The following is an 18,399-nucleotide window of genomic DNA, read 5'->3' on the forward strand; positions in this document are numbered from 1 at the left end:
GCCTGTAGAGCCTCGCATCAGTTTGCTCCAAAAAGAATGAGGGGCCCTTCAAAGGGGAGGTCTTGGAGTGTTAGTTGTACCTCCAGAGGAAAACCCAACGACTGCAACCACAAGCTTGTGTGTGTGGTCACTGCTGTGGCCATAGATCTGACCACAGAATCAGCCACATCCAGGCTACCTGCTTTAGTAAGTCTTGGTAAGCCTTGTGGTCATCTTGCAGAGGGGACACACCCACTGCTACCACAGCCTCATCTGGGGAAGAGGAGGCTAGGACTGGCAGAAGGGTCACCACCCCACCCTTTGCATCAGCCAGGACCTGTGGGGCCTCTTCTTGAGGCTCAATGCCGGGCTCAGTACCCAGAGTCTGGATCTGGGTCTCATGGCGATGTACCGGAGGTGCTCTGCTTTATACCAGCGCTACGAGTGCACAGCACCAGACAGATACCACTAGGGGAAAATATTCCAGCAACTGTCCTCAGGGCATGCTCATATCTACATTGGAATGGACATGTGCAAGCACTCGAAGAAAATGTTTTACTTTAAACTGTTAGTTGATAGCTGCGTACTGTAGATGCATGTGGCATTCAGTAAAAATGAGCAATCTGTTACACCAAGTCTGTAATATGCATTTGTTAGAAATTAATGATGAGACAGGGACATACCCTTTCATGTTCTATGCAGCAAATTAATTACACTGGTGCTTAGCATTATGGGGCAATAAAGCAGTGTAATAGAGAAGTCCCTGCATTTTCATTATCCCCATCAGATGCAGTAGTGTATATATTATGGGTTGGTATAGCCCGCTGTGTTTTTAAGTGACTTGGCAAAGTATTAAGCGGCAGGCAAAGTGCTTTGGTTCAAGTGACAAATCAGTGGGGCTAGCTAGCAGATGACCTAGCCATACAAGAATGAATAGAAATCTTATTTGTGCTTTGTTTGTAAAAGATAGTGTGAATCACTGAGGCATCAGAAGTATTCTTTCTAGCTTTTGTTTTTGAATATCTTACTTGAAACAAAATCACACTCTTGTCAAGTGACTAATATAAATTGGCTAGCACCTCCTGCTGTCTTGCAGAGAAACAGCAAAAAGATAAATGTAACACCTGCTGAGAAATAACATCTGCTTGAAAATAATCTTGATGCAAAGACTTTTACTTAGGAAACATAAGAGTCTTAGACTTATAATGAGACTCTCAAGATTATAACACAGTGAAGGGGAAAGTGCTCATTACACATAAAATGCAAATCAGGGCCTGTTGAAGAATATTAAAATTTGAAGTCTAAGTATTTCACTTATTACTTTATGGCAATAATTCAATTTTCTTATGAAGAAATGCTTTGTTCTTCTAAAAGAAGAAATCAAATCTAGAAAGACTACTTCTAATGCCCCAGTGATTCAATATGCTATCTCTTAAGAACAAAGCACAAAACAAACTGCATACCTCTTCAAAATGCCTAGTCCCTTTGCATAGTCATTACAGTATTTTGCTTGTTATGTATCTGATAGACTGCATGCTGTTGAAATAGAAGCCGTATTCATCTGTTGAAGTGAGAATTCCAAGTAGAAGCACACATATTATGTATGGGATTTAAAAGCAAAATTTTATTTATACGCTATATTGTTTCTTCCTAAACAAATATAACTGTATGGTATGTAAATGTGTGCATAGATTTCAGATGATTAGCTGTTCTATTGTCATCATAAACCCATGTAAAAGGGGGCCTTGTAGCATATGCTGCTTGGGCACCAAAGGCTGAAAACAAATGCACATTGAAGACAGGTCCTATACAATGAAACCTCCAACTGCGTTGAGTATTTGAGACTAGTGGTATAACTGCAGTGGCCTCTTTCCAAAGCTAATTGTTGCAACCTGCCTGCCAATTGCTGTAAACATCCTAGCTGCAGAATGCTCTGATTATGCCCTTGCTTCTTCTATATGTCTCTTTAGTTGCTGTAGCATAGATTCCAAGGCCCTAGGACTATTGTAATAGCCCTATGGCAGTCAGACTAGATTATCTGAATTAATTCTTATTTAAATTACAGCAGATCTTTTAGGCAGAATATCCAAACTTGATTTTAAAAATTGCCAGTTAGGGAAAATCCACCATTACCCTTGGTAAATTGTTCCAGTGGTTAATTATTCTCACTGTTAACATTTTTTTCCTTATTTTTTTTTCTTGTGTGAATTTCTCTAGCTTCACCTTCTAGCCATTGGATCTTGGTATACCTTTGTCTGCTAGATTGATACAGGGATTTTCAGAGTTTTGTTCCCCGTGTAGGTATTTATGGCCAGAGCTACAAAGGGACTTAGGTGCTGCTAAGATCCACAATCTCCGGCTTGGCTGCTGCCTAACCCCATAGGCATCTAAATTGGTACCTAAATGTTTGGTGTAAAAGTCCCCAATGTATCTGTTTTTTCCTCTGGGCCTGCATGTTGCTTTCTCACCCTAGGCACCTGGACAGAGTCCCAGCATGAGCCACAGACTAGATAAAGACAGGCGTTCTCCCACCTATCTTGCTGACAGGGCCCAATCTGCATGCTTAGAGTGCACTTAAAGCCCATTTAAAATCAAGGAGGTGGAGGGTTGGTGCTATAGTAATAACTGGGCCTACAGATTTACCCTAATTAGCTCCGCTGTAAAAAGTAAGTAAAAGTTCATAAAATGTCATCGTAACCTATAACAATAAATGTTAATGGGGAAAAAATGCTAACGGGAGACGACAAACTAAATTTAGTCCAAACAGAAAGGCCTATTAATATAACTCAAGGCCTGTGTTAAAATCATTCCTAGTAAATAAGAGAAGTGTGGGACTGGAAATTGATGAATCTAAATTGGTGTGCCAGATAATGAGGCCTAACTGGTAAACAAAATAATAAAAGGACAGTCTGTTCCACCTGCTACTTCCTTTTGGAGCCCTTACAAAGAGGCTTAAGGTGGAGGGAAGGAAGAAACTTTTTTACCATCACCACAGATGCAGTGGATGGATTTTGGGGTGACACGAGACCTTGATACTCCACTGGGTTGCTCAGCCATCGGTGCACCATTGAGGACCCCAGCCTAATATGTGTGAGATCCTACTCTTTCTTCTTCTCCTTTGTGTCCCTTTCTGTCCCCTACTGTCTTCCTCCAGCCACACACTCTCTGCTTTCTACCTGATCCTGAAATCAACTGTGCTGCATGGCACCCGCACCACAAGCTCTGCTCAGCCTGAGGACCAGTGAAGGAGTGGGACCTGCCAGACCAATCAGATGGTGTCTCTGCCTTGGCTGGTGACTTGTGGTACAGAGCAACAGCTGTTGTGGTGGACTTTGCAACCTAAAGCACCTGTCCATGACTCACATGCCACCCTGTATCCTGAGAACATCAACAAAAGCCATATTTTCCCCATCTTTGCTATCCTCTCTCTTCTCTCCTGTGTCTCTGTTTTGTCAAAAGCAGGAAAGTGACTCATTTCAGACTGAGAGCTGAACCACAGAGCTAACCTTCCCCACTAAAAGGGATTGTTTAACAAAATAAGACTCTAACCAATATTCATCCTCCTGAAAAAGACTTTTTAATACAGAGGTCCCCAAACTGTGGGGAGGAATGTTTGGGAGGGCGCAACTGGGGCCTGGGCCAGCCCCCACCGTGGGCCAGGAGGGAGCACCACCCAGCTCTGGCCCCGGCCCCATGCCCAGGGCCCCGGTTGCTGGCCCCAGCCTCAGCTCTTTTGCACCTCTCCATGTCCCCACCTCCTCAAGCTGTGGTGCTGCTTTTGATCCTGGCTCTGGGGAGGGCACAGACAGGGATAAGGGGGTGCATGCATGTGTGTGAGAAAGTTTGGGGACTATTGCTGTAATAGGTTTTGATTAACTTTGTTGTGCATTGTCACTGAGTGTTGCTTTTTGCCTTGTTTTAATCAAGGGAGGAATTCTAACCTATGGCATGAATTTTCTCATGTTTGTGCCATGGTAGTGAGGAGGCTGAGGTCTCTCTATACCAAATCTTGTTTATCACTGTCCAACAGTACTAGGCTCATGTTAATGCCTTTTACCTTCTGGCCCATATATTCTATCTAAAATAATACAACAGGGCCTCCCTGATAACTGTTATCCCAGTGGTTAGAGCCTGCACTCCAGAAGTGGGAGCCCTGGGTTCAATTCCCTCTTTTCCGCTTGACAAGTAGAAAAGCTTTGAACAGGAGTCTCCCCCCTCTCAGGAGAGCACCCTAACCATTGGTGCGGGGCTCCCTCTCTCTTTCTCTCCCGTTGAAACTGTTCCACTGTGGAATACACCTCTGGTGTTTCTTGCAAAAAAAAGGCGCCTAAGCTGAGGGATCGCAGACAGAGGAGAGGCACCTCCTGCAACCTGGATTTAGGCACCAAGCTCTGTGGGAGGGATGAGGCTTTTAGGACACACCCCTTTCATTGTCACCCACTGGTGAGTTTAGGCAGCTTTGCACCTAGCATGCTGGCTTTTGTGCAATCTCTTTTCAGGTGCCTGTCTCTCCCTCTGCATTGCACGGAGAGCCTAAGCTTTGTGGATTCCTGTGATTTTTATAAAAGTTGGGTGTTACAACTGTGTGTAGCAACACCTACGTTTTTTTTTTTTTTTGAGGATCTGGGCCTTACGTACTGTGATCAAGTCATCCTTTAGCTTTCTCTTGTTTACGTGAAACTGTTAGAGTCCCCGGAGTCTGTCACTATAAGGCATGTTTCCCAATCTTTAATTCAGTGCACCCTCCAAGGAAACTTGCCCCATCCCAAACAAGAACTAGATCCAGACTTCCTTCTGATGCCATGGGATGCTGCCAGTTTCCAGGTGTGCTCCATATTGGAAGGATTAAAAACTACAAGTTAATTTCCTTGCTTTGGTGAGTTAGGCCTTGCCTGTGCTGGGTTAGCCAGGAGTGCAAACCCCCTAGTATAGACAAGATTTACACTGGGGCATCACAATTTGTTCCAGAGCATCTGAGGGATTCCGAAGTGCATTAAGAAACCATAGGCAGATAAAACAATGAACTTCATTGAGTAAGAGTCAGAATATATTTCTTGTCTGATACTTTCAAATACCAAGGAAAATACGACAAAATTTAAATAGTTTTCCATGAAGTTTCAGCAATTAGTTTTGCTGCTTACAAATGATAGTGGCAAAACATCTGAGCCCTAGGGATAGTACTTAATCTAAACTGAGTGATTTTTATTTTTTTTTAAGTAGGTTGATTTAGTGAGCTGTGTAATATACTCTTACATTCATTTTTATGGGCAGCTATTCAAGATTATGAAACTGCTCAGGCCAACAGTGAAAATGACCAACAGATTCGTGAAGGCCTAGAGCGAGCCCAGAGGATGTTGAAGCAATCTCAGAAGAGAGATTATTACAAAATTTTAGGAATAAAAAGGTGAGATGAATGTCCAGAATGTTTGTTTTTTACATAGTCAGTCACTAATCAAATAGTCTAATGTTTGCCACTTGTATTTATGCTTTTTTGGGTATCTTTCCCTATTCTCTCTCCCTCCACTTTAAAATTGTTTAGATTTTATGTGGTCATAAGGGTTTGTTTGGGTTTTTTTCCAGCCTCTAAGTAGCATTTGCTCAGAAAGTCTCCTAAATAAGGAATAAAGAAGTGCTAACTGGCAATAAACAGGGAAATAATCCTTCATTAGCAAAGAGTTCCAAATATAATGGAGCAACAATGTAGGCAAGCAGTTTAGGAAACCAAAGAATGACAGAAGAGAATTATGGAAGGGAAGAAAAAGTAAAATTCATTTCTGAGAGCACAGTAGCTTGGGACAGTTTAAGACGACGTGCTGGAAAAAAGCTAGTAAATACCTCCTAAAAACTCACTTCTGTCATGGGCCTGATTGAAACAAACGTAATGATTTTTATTTAAAAAAACAACAAAAAACCATCCTGTTGTGCACATTCTTTACCAATCTTATTTTGGTGACCCTGCCTCCTTTCCTCTTTCAATTCTGTGTTTGACTCAATTGTTATATCATCTCTGAATCTACTATACACTCTTCAACTCAGAGACCTAAAAAAAAAAATTAAGATATTGAACTAACATTCTCTTGAGTACTTAATAATAGCTCATAATTTATTAATTAAATTGTTTTCTGAGGAAAGTAAATTGAAAAATTTGGGTTTGTTTTACTTAAAATCGCAACCTGTTTTCTACTACTCTTATTAGAGGAAGCCATTATTGTCTGAGAAATCTTGACTGCCGGCAGCAAAATGTTAACTAGTGAATATCTGGTTTTCTTGGTGCCTGTTAGTCTGTTGTATCACCATATTTATAAGTACATTGTAGGCTCATTAATGTGGCACATGAACAGTTGGAGACTTTATAAGTAACTTAATTTCCTTCCTCCCCAGAAATGCAAGAAAACAAGAAATCATAAAAGCATATAGAAAGCTAGCATCTCAGTGGCACCCTGATAACTTCCAGAATGAAGAGGAGAAGAAGAAGGCAGAGAAAAAGTTTATTGATATAGCAGCTGCTAAAGAAGTACTTACCGATCCAGGTATTGATTAAATTTACACAGTGGTTCTTTTCAGAATAATGGATGGAACTAACACAACTGTGATGTCCATTATGACCTATTATGATTTAGTTGGTGTTGATCCTGGTTTGAGCAGAGGATTTGAGTAGATGACCTCTTGAGGTCTCTTCCAACCCTAACCTTCTATGATTCTATTTTTGTCACATTATCTGCTATGAAATGGCAATACAAGAATATCATACTGTTTTAATGAATGCAATAAGAAACCAAAACAGACTTCAAACACACACCTGGGAAATAGGGAAGCTAGCCATTCTAAGCTACATATGATCAACTTGTATTTCCCTCTCTCCTCTAACCAAAATCCAAGTTCTCAAAAAATAAAACCAACCAATTGAATTTCAAAGATGGTATAAACTAGGATAGATATTTTTTTTCTAGAAAGCTGAGGGAAGTTGGATGAAATTCATGTGGTCTTGTTCCATTTTAATGATAGTTTGGCTTAGAAACGCTGAACTTCTGTTTTGCCTCAGCAAAGACTGGTAGTTTTGTCTAGTTTGGCAAGGAGATTATTATTTACCTATAAATCACCTGCACAATACAAAATCCACTGAATTGCTAAATCCACATCACAGATTTTTCTGTCTGTAAATTACAACGTCTGCATTGGCCAAGATAGGGAAATAGAGAGGGTGAGCTACAAATGGGCAGTCAGGTCTGGAGGAGGGAGGAGCAGGCATGCTGAAACCACTGAATGGCCTGAGGACTGTAATGGAGCTGTTGGATTAGTCCTAGAGAGTTTTCAACTTCTGTCTCAACTTGAATAGATCGAGGGACCCTGGTCACTGTGAGAAGTTCTTAAAAGGGTTAATGAAAAACATAAGACAATGCCCCAACACACCCAGGGTGATAACAAAGTAAGGGGGAGAAAGGAAAGTCTTTTAGTAGTGTAGTAGCAGTCCTGATAGCTTTCATCTGAGAAGTAGTACAGAGGCGAGGTCCTGTAATTCCACCACAAATCAGTGGAACTATGGTTAGTAGCACAGGGACCTGTTCAGATTTTAGTTTCCGGTTATAAACACATTGCAAATTCTGCCCCTCTTACTGGAACCTGGCACAGAATAACAGGTTGATCTTAACTTTTATCCCGTCCTTTTGGCCAGGAATGACATTAACACTTCAAAATGGTTCTTACTCACTTCTCTTTAAATTGAGTGTTAAGACATTCCTGGGTTGGTGTTTTATGTTCTGTTATACATGCCAAATGTGCCCTGAAAGGCATGAAGTCACAAGCAGAATAACTTCAGCTGTCCGTGGAATATATTAATGGGCTAAAAACACACTGTAGAATACCTTAATGCTATTTTAATGACTTGCATTTAAAAACTGAATAAAAGTTACTTTTCAGAGTTCTCTTTCTGGGACTCCTTTTCCTGCATGATAGTGGAGAAAATATTAAGGCACAGTTTTTGCTCCCATCAAGTTTATGTCCAAAACCAAAAATTCATTGGAAAATACTCTGAGAGGATTCTAACATTTCATTTTGAAAGTGTCCATATTAAGTACACATCTCTCTTCCCCTTTCTCCCCCTATCCCTAGGCTTGTATTTCCAGTTGTGTCCTGCTCACCTCTCCTTTCAATTAGCCCATCTCCTTTGATGGAATAGGGCAGAGGCTAAATCAAAGCTTCTTGTGTTCCTGTCTTTTGAAAAGCAAAACAATCCACGACCTAGTCCAGCTACCCACGAAAAGTGGTTGGGACTGTGATATGGTCACTCTGTAGAAGTGATGCGAGACCTCTTCCCCACCCTCTAAAGGAACTGCTCTTCAGGTTGGGATGGAAGGGGAAGGGGGGGAAATATAGCAGCTAAAAATAGGAGGCAGCTTTTCACTAATAGCTCCTGCTGGCCATTGTGTTTAGCAGCTCTTCCCTGTAGCTGAGCTGCTATCACAATTAATTGCGAGATTAAAGAAGTCATGATTAATTGCAGTTTTAATCTCACTGTTAAACAATAACAGAATATCAATTTAAATTTTGTGTAAATATTTTTGGATGTTTTTCTACATTTTCAAATATATTGATTTCAGTTACAACACAGAATACAAAGGGTACAGTGCTCACTTTATATTTTGGTTACAAATATTTGCACTGTAAAAACAAAAGAAACCATATTTTTTCTGTTCACCTCGCTTTATTGTGAAGTGCAATTTACAAATGTAGAATTATTTTTTTAACATAACTGCACTCAAACAAAACCATGTAAAACTTTAGAGCCTACAAGTCCACTCAGTCCTACTTCTTGTTCAGCCAATTGCTAAGACAAACAAGTTTCTTTACATTTATAGGAGATAATGCTGCCCACTTCTTATTTACAATGTCACCTGAAAGAGAGAACAGGTGGATTCTGCTTGATAGTAATCCAAAGCAGTGCAGACCAATGCACCTTCATTTTCATCATTGAAGTCATATGCCACCAAGAGAAGGTTGATTTTCTTTTTTGGTGATTTGGGTTCTGTAGTTTCCACATCAGAGTGTTGATCTTTTAAGACTTCTGACAGTATGTTCCACACTTCATCCCTCTTAGATTTTGGATGGCACTTTAGATTCTTAAACCTGGGGTCAAGTGATGTAGCTATCTTTAGAAATCTCATATTGGTACCTTCTTTGTGTTTTTTGTCAGATCTGCAGTGATAGTGTTCTTAAAAACAACATATGCCGAGTCATCATCTGAGACTGCTATAACACAAAATATATGGCAGAATGCAGGTAAAACCACGGAACAGGAGACATAGAATTCTCCTCCTAAGGAGTTCAGTCGCAAATTTAATTAACATTTTTTTAACAAGCATCATCAGCATGGAAGCATGTCCTCTGGAATGGTGGTTAAAGCATGAAGGGGCATATTAATGTTTAGCGTATCTGACACTTAAATACCTTCCAATGCTGGCTACATCAGTGCCATGCCATCGCCTGTTCTCACTTTCAGGTGACATTGTAAATAAGATGTGGGCAGCATTATCTCCCGTAAATGTAAACAAACTTATTTGTCTTAGGGATTGGCTGAACAGGAAGTAGGACTGAGTGGACTTGTAGGCTCTAAAGTTTTATATGGTTTTGTTTGCAGTTATGTAAAAAAAAATCTACTTGTGTAAGTTGCACTTTCATGATAAAGTGAGGTGAATTGAAAAATAGTTTTTTTACAGTGCAAATATTTGTAATCAAAAATATAAAGTGAGCACTATATACCTTGTCTTGTTATCGAAATCAATATATTTGAAAATGTAGAATAACATCCAACAATATTTATAATAAATTTAAATTGGTATTCTATTATTTTATTTAACAGTATGACTAAAACTGCAATTAATCAAGACTATTTTTACTTTGGTTTGTGTTGATCACTTGAGTTAACTGCAATTCACAGTCCTAGTTCATGTACCTTTCATTAATATGTCTAAATCCCCTAGAGTGCTTTGAAAACATCAACTGTTAAATTATAATAGATTGACTTATGTTTATCAGTAAAAGTATACTGGCAAATTAAATTGGCAGTTTCTGTGGTAATGGGATCCATAGACATGACAGTAAATAAACCAAATTAATTATTGCATCTGTCTGGAGTTAGCGACGCTTTAAAACTATTTGTCTCTTCCTCTTGTCCTGCTGGAGGTACCAAAATACTCTTGATTAGTAGACTGTTTCTGTAATAATGTGTGACATCTGTGTCCCTTTTTACCATGTATGTATATTTCCTTAGAAATGAGGAGGAAGTTTGATGCAGGAGAAGATCCACTGGATGCAGAGAGCCAACAGGGAGGAGGAAGCCCTTTTCACAGAACCTGGAACACATGGCAAGGATTCAACCCTTTCAGCTCGGGAGGACCATTTAAATTTAAATTCCACTTTAATTAGAACCAAGACTATTTTTCTGTGGCTGCCACTGATTTATTTAACACTTTTTTTATTTAAAAACTCCTTCCAGGATTCAACAATTTAAATTTCAAATATGTTGCCCTTAACTAAAGAGTTACTTTATTAGAAGGAAAGCTAGCTCTTTAATATTACAAAAAATAAAAAGTTTTGCTGCAGTGTGAATTTAACAATCCTATTATGGTGAGTGGGTGGGCCAGGATTTTGTTAGCACTAATATAGTTGTAGTAGTGCATACAGAAATCCTGACTACCACTGAGGAAGAAGCATGATGACCTGGAAAACATATAAACACATGCTTAAATCCTATCAGTCAATGACACTTAAGCATTTGCTTAAAGTTAAGAATGTGCTTAAATACTTTTTGGAACTACAGCCTAATAGAGGTGTAAAAGGTTACTATGTATAGCAATCTTTATAGTCGCAAATGAAAATTTGAGTTAGTGTATGTAGGGTAATGATCCATCTTTCAGTATTCTTAAAAAGAAAGACTAATGACTTGACCAACTACTGCATTGTGTTACTTTTGTCACACTGATGCGGTACATAGAGAGTGAAGAGGCCACTACAGATTGGTTTTAAATAATCTTTTTAAAATAACATTGTTACTGACTGTTTGAAAATGTCTGCCTACTTAATTTGTTTGGTAATCTGAAATCAGTCGGAATGATTAGTCCCTATTATAACGGCATCTGTCAAACATGAAAGTAAAAAATTCCCTCATTTTGAACATTTTGCTTCTGAATGATACTTAAATAGCCAGAGTTTCTTGATTGGTTTTGTATTTTGTACTTTTTACACAAAACCTGCTTGAGATTTGAGCAGGGCAATTTAATGTGACACTTCCCCAAATATGCAGCAACTTGCCTCTGATTTTAATAAATACTTTAAACTTATATGGATCCTGAATTGGGCACTAGCAGAAGTTACCTTTTACACATTTCTCCTTATTTTAAAGTGACTGTGTAGTAGGTTATAGATCCAAACTGTAATAGTCTGGCATCTGTAAAGGAAACGAGTCTGTAGCTAGGGTTGCACCTTATTAAAACCTCACTTCTCTTCTGGGTGACAGTGGACAAAATAATGTGCATCTTGCCATGCAATTGCTCTAGGGGTCTTTGTGAAGCAGCCAGGGTATCAGTGCCTTGCTTGTTTGGTCAGAATAAAGCAGGTTTTATTTTAGGCCAAAACATGTGGACTGAGTTGTTTAAGCACAAATGGGATACAATTGTGACTTTGTCTGATTGGTGGTGATGTGGCAACTGTAAACTGTAACAGTCAAGTACACAACTGAGTAGTCTCAACAATCTAATTATGAAGGTAGAAAAATAATGGATGGTTAATAACTGGTTTTAATAGACGCCACTCTTAGAACGGCTGATTTTTAAATCAAGAACATGTTAGTAAATTCCATTTCTATATTTCAGCTGGAAAACAACCTAGTTAAAACCTTCTCTCAATCTATTCCTCCAACTTATGTTTCACTGAAAGCATGGTGAGGAATTGACTTAGTAAAACAAAAGTATCTTTGAAGAATTAAGCATGCTACTTGAAAGAGTAATTGTACCACTACAGAGGCAGGTGTTATCCAAGCATATGTCCTGTTTTCCTAAATTATACCACATACTTCAGTGTTTGAATTAATTCTGCGGTCACATGGCTCACTGAAAAGCACTTTGACAAGTATTTAAAGCGAATGACTGCATCGCACCTCTGTGTGGGTGGGTCTGTGTGAGCATTGTTTGGCTTGCCAGGCGGAATGGGGGGGAATAGCACTTTATGGGTGGAGAGTGGGAGAGGCTCAGGAGCTGCTGCAAACGGGGGAGTGGGTCAGTGTGGCACTGCTGACTCATCCCCAGGGAGTGGAAGGGCTGGGGAGTTGAAAAGGGGCAAGCCAGGCAGGAAAAGCCCCTTTTTCCCTGGACCAGGCAGAGCATCACCCACACTCCCTCCCCTTGGGGTGGAAAAACTCCAGATGTGGTCAGGCCCTGCTGTGGGCATTGTGCTAGCCACTCCTCTCTGGAGGGGGAGGGATGGGGCTAGGGAGGACTTTTCCCCCTCACCACCAGATTGGCCAAGGTGGAGTTTGTTTTTTTTCCACCTTCCCCACAGCAGCTTTGTGGGGGGGCTTGTTATGGTGAGTAGGGAGGGGAGTTAAGCTGTGATGTAACAACTCATGATGTAAGTGTGGGGCGGATATCCAGTGCAGTGCTCCATCGGGAAGGGATACAATGGCTGGATAAATGGCTTGGCAAAGGACTTAAAAAGGTGTTTGTTAAAGGAGCTGAATGGGGTGGGGGGTTGGGGCTCTTATGATTGGTAAGGCAGTGAGCCAACCCCCCTTTCTTATATCCCCCAAACAAAGGTTAAGGTGGGGAGAGGTAAGGTCCCAGCAATGGGTTGGCTGTGGGACCTGAATGGGGGGAAAAAAGGGGAGCCAATGTAAGTCCCCCGGGTGTGTAGTGAATGAACATGGAGTTACCTGTACTGTACGCTTTTCTTTGCCAGATAGTCCCAGCCATCTAATAATAAAGTTGCTGCCTGATTAAACCCATATCAAATGTCTCCTTTCTTTGATATAGAAGGACAATGTTATTTTCTTCTCAAGTTCATGATTAAGCTGAAAACATTGGTCCCTACTTTGTGCAGTAAGTTTATCTTGTCAGTAAGGAGGGAGGGATACCTTAGTGGTTTGAGCATTGGCCTGCTACATCCAGGGTTGTGAACTCAATCCTTGAGGGGGCCATTTAGGGATCTGGGGCAAAAATATGTCTGGGGATTGGTCCTGCTCTGAGCAAGGGGTTGGATTAGTTGACCTCCTGAGGGGGTCCCTTCCAACCCTGATATTCTATGATTCACTAATATTTTGTAACACCTTGCCCCCCCCCCCCCCCAAACAAAAGTTAAATCTGTCTGTAGCTGAGCTAAATTATTTCTTATCTAGAACTTTGACTTGTGTGTTTCAGCTCTAATCTAATCCATTTGGTTTTTCTGCAAAAGGAAACAAAAGGAAGTTGTTCTTCACACAGTAACTTGTGGGACTCCTTACCTGAGGAGCTTGTGAAGGCTAGGACTATAACAGCGTTTAAAAGAGAACTGGATAAATTCGTGGAGGTTCAGTCCATAAATGGCTATTAGCCAAGATGGGTAAGGAAATGGTGTCCCTAGCCTCTGTTTGTCAGAGGGTGGAGATGGATGGCAGGAGAGAGATCACTTGATCATTACTGGTTAGGTTCACTTCCTCTGGGACACCTGGCATTGGTCACTGGCAGTAGACAGGATACTGGGCTAGATGGACCTTTGGTCTGACCCAGTATGGCAGTTCTTAATCAATTCAAAGCTTTTTTTTATGCTGTTCTAAGATAGTTTGGCCCATAGGTCCATTACTGTGTGTAAACAGCGGTTTGCCTTATGTAGTGGGTAGGGGGTCTAAGTTGCTTTTATTTCAAGTCAACATTTAAAATAGTTTTGTGTCTACACAAGCTAATTTCAGTAAGCCCAATAAACAGCATTGCTCTGTGTGGTAGAGCACATACAACACACAACTATAGCTGGATTAAAGAGCACTGCATATTTTCTTTCAAAAAACCCAAAACATTCGTTTCCTCTCTCTCCCATTTCCACAGGCCATGGCTGAGGGAAGAGAAAATTACCTTGCTTTACAGGGTAATCAGATTCAAAGAGTCTAGAGGAACCTGCTCTAGCCTTAGGTTCAAAGTTACAGCAAACAGAGGTAAATCCTTTAGCAAAAGGAACATTTACAAGTTGAGAAAACAAAGATAAAACTAACATGCCTTGCCTGGCTGTTACAAGTTTGAAATATGAGAGACTTGTGCAGAAAGAGTTGGAGAGCATGGATTGATGGCTGGTCCTTCTTAGTCTCAAGAGCGAACAACCCCCAAAACAAAGAGCACACAAACAAACAAAAGCCTTCCCCACACCAATATTTGAAAGTATCTTGTCCCCTTATTGGTCCTTTGGGTCAGGTGTCAGCCAGGTTACCTGAGCATCATCACCCTTTACAGGTAAAAGGATTTTGGTGTCTCTGGCCAGGAGGCATTTTACAGTATTATACACAGGAGGGCTGTTACTCTTCCCTTTATAGTTATGACAGTGGCAGTCCCTGGGGCAGAATATGCAGCAACAGTGTTTTGTCTGCCACAGGGATGGCCTCTTTGCAAGAGAGGCACTTCTTGAAGCCCGGTGAACTGGGCATACCCTGGTGTGGTAAGGGGTCCCTGACAAAAAATAAGGCGGGGGGGGGGAAATCAAGATTTTTTGTTTTCAAAGAGAAACTAAGACAGGAGACTAAATACTAAAAATGCTAAATAAGCGAATGATGGCAAACAGACTGCTACTGGCTCCATCTACAGCCAGGGGCAGTTGAAAAGGAACTGAGGAGGAGTTAGCCCAGGTGCTGGTTAGCCTTGGGGCGGGGTGCAAGGAGAGACGGCCCCTGTGCAGGCCTAAGGGATACTGCTACCAAAGTGCTCCGATCAGCAGCACAGGGATGCAAGTGCACCAACAGAAGAGCACCCAGAGGGACACTATTCAAAGAAGAATCCATTTTCCTAATGTGGTATTTTTTTGCAACAGAAGCAAAAGAGAATTTTTATCATCTGCATGTATATCATTAAATGAAGAGGAGCGTTAAACTTTGTCCCTTCAAGTTATATTTTAACATCCCTTTAAGATGAATGGGTCAGTGCATGTTTATTGATGCTATCTGGGGCACTCGGACTGGAAACTTGATAAAGATTTTTCTGTGTTGACATGCGGTGGAAACTGCAGCATGAAAGGACACAACATTTTTCAAACAACATACTTCATTTTGGGGGAAGGGGGGGCAAGTAGAATAGGAAATGGTCTGACTTCCATTTCTGATTGGGAAGGAAGAGCTAAGAGGCTGGGCAGTAAAATGAGGTAAATAGACAGTGTTAAAATCACAGAATTCTATTAGTCTCCCTCATTGTTAGGGAGGAAGTAGACTAGAAAAGGCCAAGTTGATCAAATGGGTGGATGTAAGAAGTAGGTTCTAAAAGGGAAAAATGTTTTGGTAACAGGAAGTGTTAACTCCTCAGCCCTAGCAGTTAGGGCTAAAGCAAAAATGTTACCACTTATATTTGTTGAAGGATTACTAGCTTTGCTGGCACATTAAAAGTTCATTTTAGGCCTCTTTTGAAAATACTAAGTGAGCCATGTCTGGCATGTAAGATGGCTCCCCCTCAAACAAGTAACAAATTTCCTTCGCTAGTTTTTAAGAAGTGACGTGCTGTCTACTGGTGGCACAGGTATAGAAAGTTAATGGTATAAAATTAACACACAAGCTGAATAAAAACTCCATAACAGGTGTTTGTAGCACAATAGCATGTGATTTAAAAAAAACTGAAAATTAAAAAGTAATTTTGACCACTTAAACCCCTAAAATTGACAGTTTCATTAGATTTACCTCACTGCTAGTGACTTTTTATATTCTATTTTATTTTAAAATACATTTCACAACTTTCTTTTTAAAAATGGAAAATTGACATGTTAATGCTTAAGACAATATTAAAATGTGTAATACTGATTTATGGCAAATCCAATATTAAAAGAGCCTTGCAATGAAGTTATAAACTTGTGACAGAGCTCAAAATTGCCCATGTCACATATTGTCAAGAGCAGGAAAATACCAATTGTAACTAGACTGCTTTCAAGTATGTCATAAGTGAAACTGAGTAGCATTTTTCATCATTATCAGATGCCTTTTGAGGAAAGGGATTACAGTTTTTTGTTTAAGAAGATGATTAATAGGAGGCTTCACTGGCAATTAGCTAGTCTGGAAAAGCAAGTTGGTGATGTTTAAAACTGCCTTAATGTAATAACGAACTGTTTGTTCAGCTTTGCAAAGTAGTTTATCTAAAATATTTTTTTAAAGAGTAACATATTATAAATAGAAATGTACATTTACTTTCTTACATCTAAAGAAATAGGAATCACAAATGTTAAAACCAATATTGGTAAGCAGCAAGAAATATGACCTTGTTTCAAATTAGATGTCTGTTTTCTTGCCAATGGCCCATAAGTCTTTTTACAGAGGATCTTCTACTTACAAGTACTCATTTTAGGCTAGTCACTGACAGCACACAATTTATTCAAAAAAGTCTTAATCTACTACATTTTCATGAACTTTTAACCAATAATAAATATAGGAGAAGGTAATTTGCTTGCCCAAAGTAGCAATTTTATGCTTTAAGAATGAGAAACCTTCTAGTCTCACTTTGCTAATCCAACATCTGAAATTGTACAATTTTTTATATAAAATCAAAAGAAACCTAAAAATTCATGTCTAGAACTTTAGAAACTACTTTTGTGGCACTATATTTTCACATTAACTAAATATATTTTTGGTGACTGCCTGTATTATGGTACTCATTTATTTTCAAGGTTGTAAGTTTCAAATTTGGTCATGAATGCAACACAAGGCTATAAAAAATTCAGGTTTCTCATTAAACCAAAATCTGAAAACGGATAATAAAATTCACTATGCTTTAAAGAGCAGAATATGGGGTGATGTAGCAGCTGTACGTATTCAAACCCAAGTATAAAATCTGGCCATCTTTGTGAATAATTTCTCTCTAGCCTGGTGGTGAATATCACTGGCTAAATTATATACAAAAAATTACTGTATTCAGCTTCATGAAGGGAGCACATTTATGTGTGGAGGAGAGGTATTAATATACAGTAGACCCTTTTAACAAGATAAGAACACTTTGGAATCCCAACATTGATGAACTACCTCAAACAGGAGAATATTACATTGTCCTCTTTTGAAAAAACAAACTGTTTGACCATACATCCCCTACAATAACCATAGTTCTTAGAGAAATTGACATTTATTTTGTTTCTGCAAATGCATCCCATGCATGTGACATTGGAATAATTTGCAGTCATTTGGGGCCATAGCTGTGCCCTGGATGCTCACCCACTCTACATAGTTGAGGGCATAAAGGACAGAGCAGCACCAACTGCCCTTCTGTTTCTTCAGTAAAACATAATTGAGGAGATCAAGTACTCTGTAGTAGGGGGAAAGGAGGGCAGGTCCTGGAATACAACAGATCTAGAAAAAACACAGTTAATGTTACTTACCTTACAACCATTCTCTGTGATTGTCCCTGATTCCACTTCTGGTGACTCCAGTAGGGAATTCATGGCCAGGAGCTGGGTGTTTGGAGTCTACTGGAAAAATGACTGTACAACAGCTCTGCCAAGAGGGTGACATTAATTCTGGAGCCCTCTACCAAGGAGTAATGCTGGGTGAAAGCTGCTGTACAAATCTCTGAAATTGGAACACCCCATAGACAAGTTGCAGTCTCTTTTATATGTGGTGGAATGGCTGTAATAAGTGTAGCTGGGTCCAAGCAAGCTGTTGTGTTTTAATACAGTCAGACACCCATTTAGATAAGGTTTGGATGGATATTGGCTGGTTCTTCATTCCAAGCCAAAAATTGACTACAACTTGTGAATGATTTTGTCCTACCCAGCTAATAGCAGTGAGTCCTGCCAACATCTAAAGTGTGACGTTTAACTTGCCCCCTGGCTAGTAGGCAGCTAGATCAGTTGTATGAAGTGGTGCTTCCATGAGGATGTGGATCTCTTCTATTGTCTGAGCTGAGGTGATAGACAGAAAGCAAGCTGTCTTCACAGACAGGTGGTATAAAGAACAGGTTGCTAAGGGCTCACAGGCCAATCCATAAGCCTGGATAACTCAACGGTGAGGCCTGGAAGGGTGGAATCCGACTGGAGGAAAGACATGAATGAGGATAATGGTCTTCTCAGAGCCACGTTCACTTTTGATAGGAGGAGGATGAGCAGAATTATCTGCTAAATGTACTCTTGTGGAGCTGATGGACAGTCCTGAATGCTTTAGGGCTTGTAAGTAATCTAGAATATCTAGTGAGGTTTCTAATGCAGTAGGGTGCTTTTATGTTCTCCCATAGA

The 18,399-nt window shown here is 40.0% G+C and overlaps 2 protein-coding genes across 5 annotated transcripts in view; one reads left to right on the top strand and one right to left on the bottom strand.

The window, feature by feature from the left end:
* Positions 1-11,321, top strand: part of DNAJC3 (DnaJ heat shock protein family (Hsp40) member C3) — a 61,535-nt gene extending 50,214 nt beyond the window's left edge. For all 3 annotated transcript variants that reach the window (XM_039499694.1, XM_039499701.1, XM_039499687.1), the window contains exons 10-12: positions 5,251-5,383; positions 6,361-6,509; positions 10,247-11,321. In XM_039499694.1, coding sequence (XP_039355628.1) covers positions 5,251-5,383; positions 6,361-6,509; positions 10,247-10,401 — 437 coding nt within the window. In that variant the 3' untranslated portion in view covers positions 10,402-11,321. The remainder of the gene's footprint in view (positions 1-5,250; positions 5,384-6,360; positions 6,510-10,246) is intronic.
* Positions 1-18,399, bottom strand: part of UGGT2 (UDP-glucose glycoprotein glucosyltransferase 2) — a 413,106-nt gene that overhangs the window by 11,184 nt on the left and 383,523 nt on the right. The gene's annotated exons all lie outside the window — the stretch shown is intronic.

This window comes from Mauremys reevesii, linkage group 1, assembly GCF_016161935.1.
Source record: "Mauremys reevesii isolate NIE-2019 linkage group 1, ASM1616193v1, whole genome shotgun sequence".
Classification (NCBI taxonomy): Eukaryota; Metazoa; Chordata; order Testudines; family Geoemydidae; genus Mauremys; species Mauremys reevesii.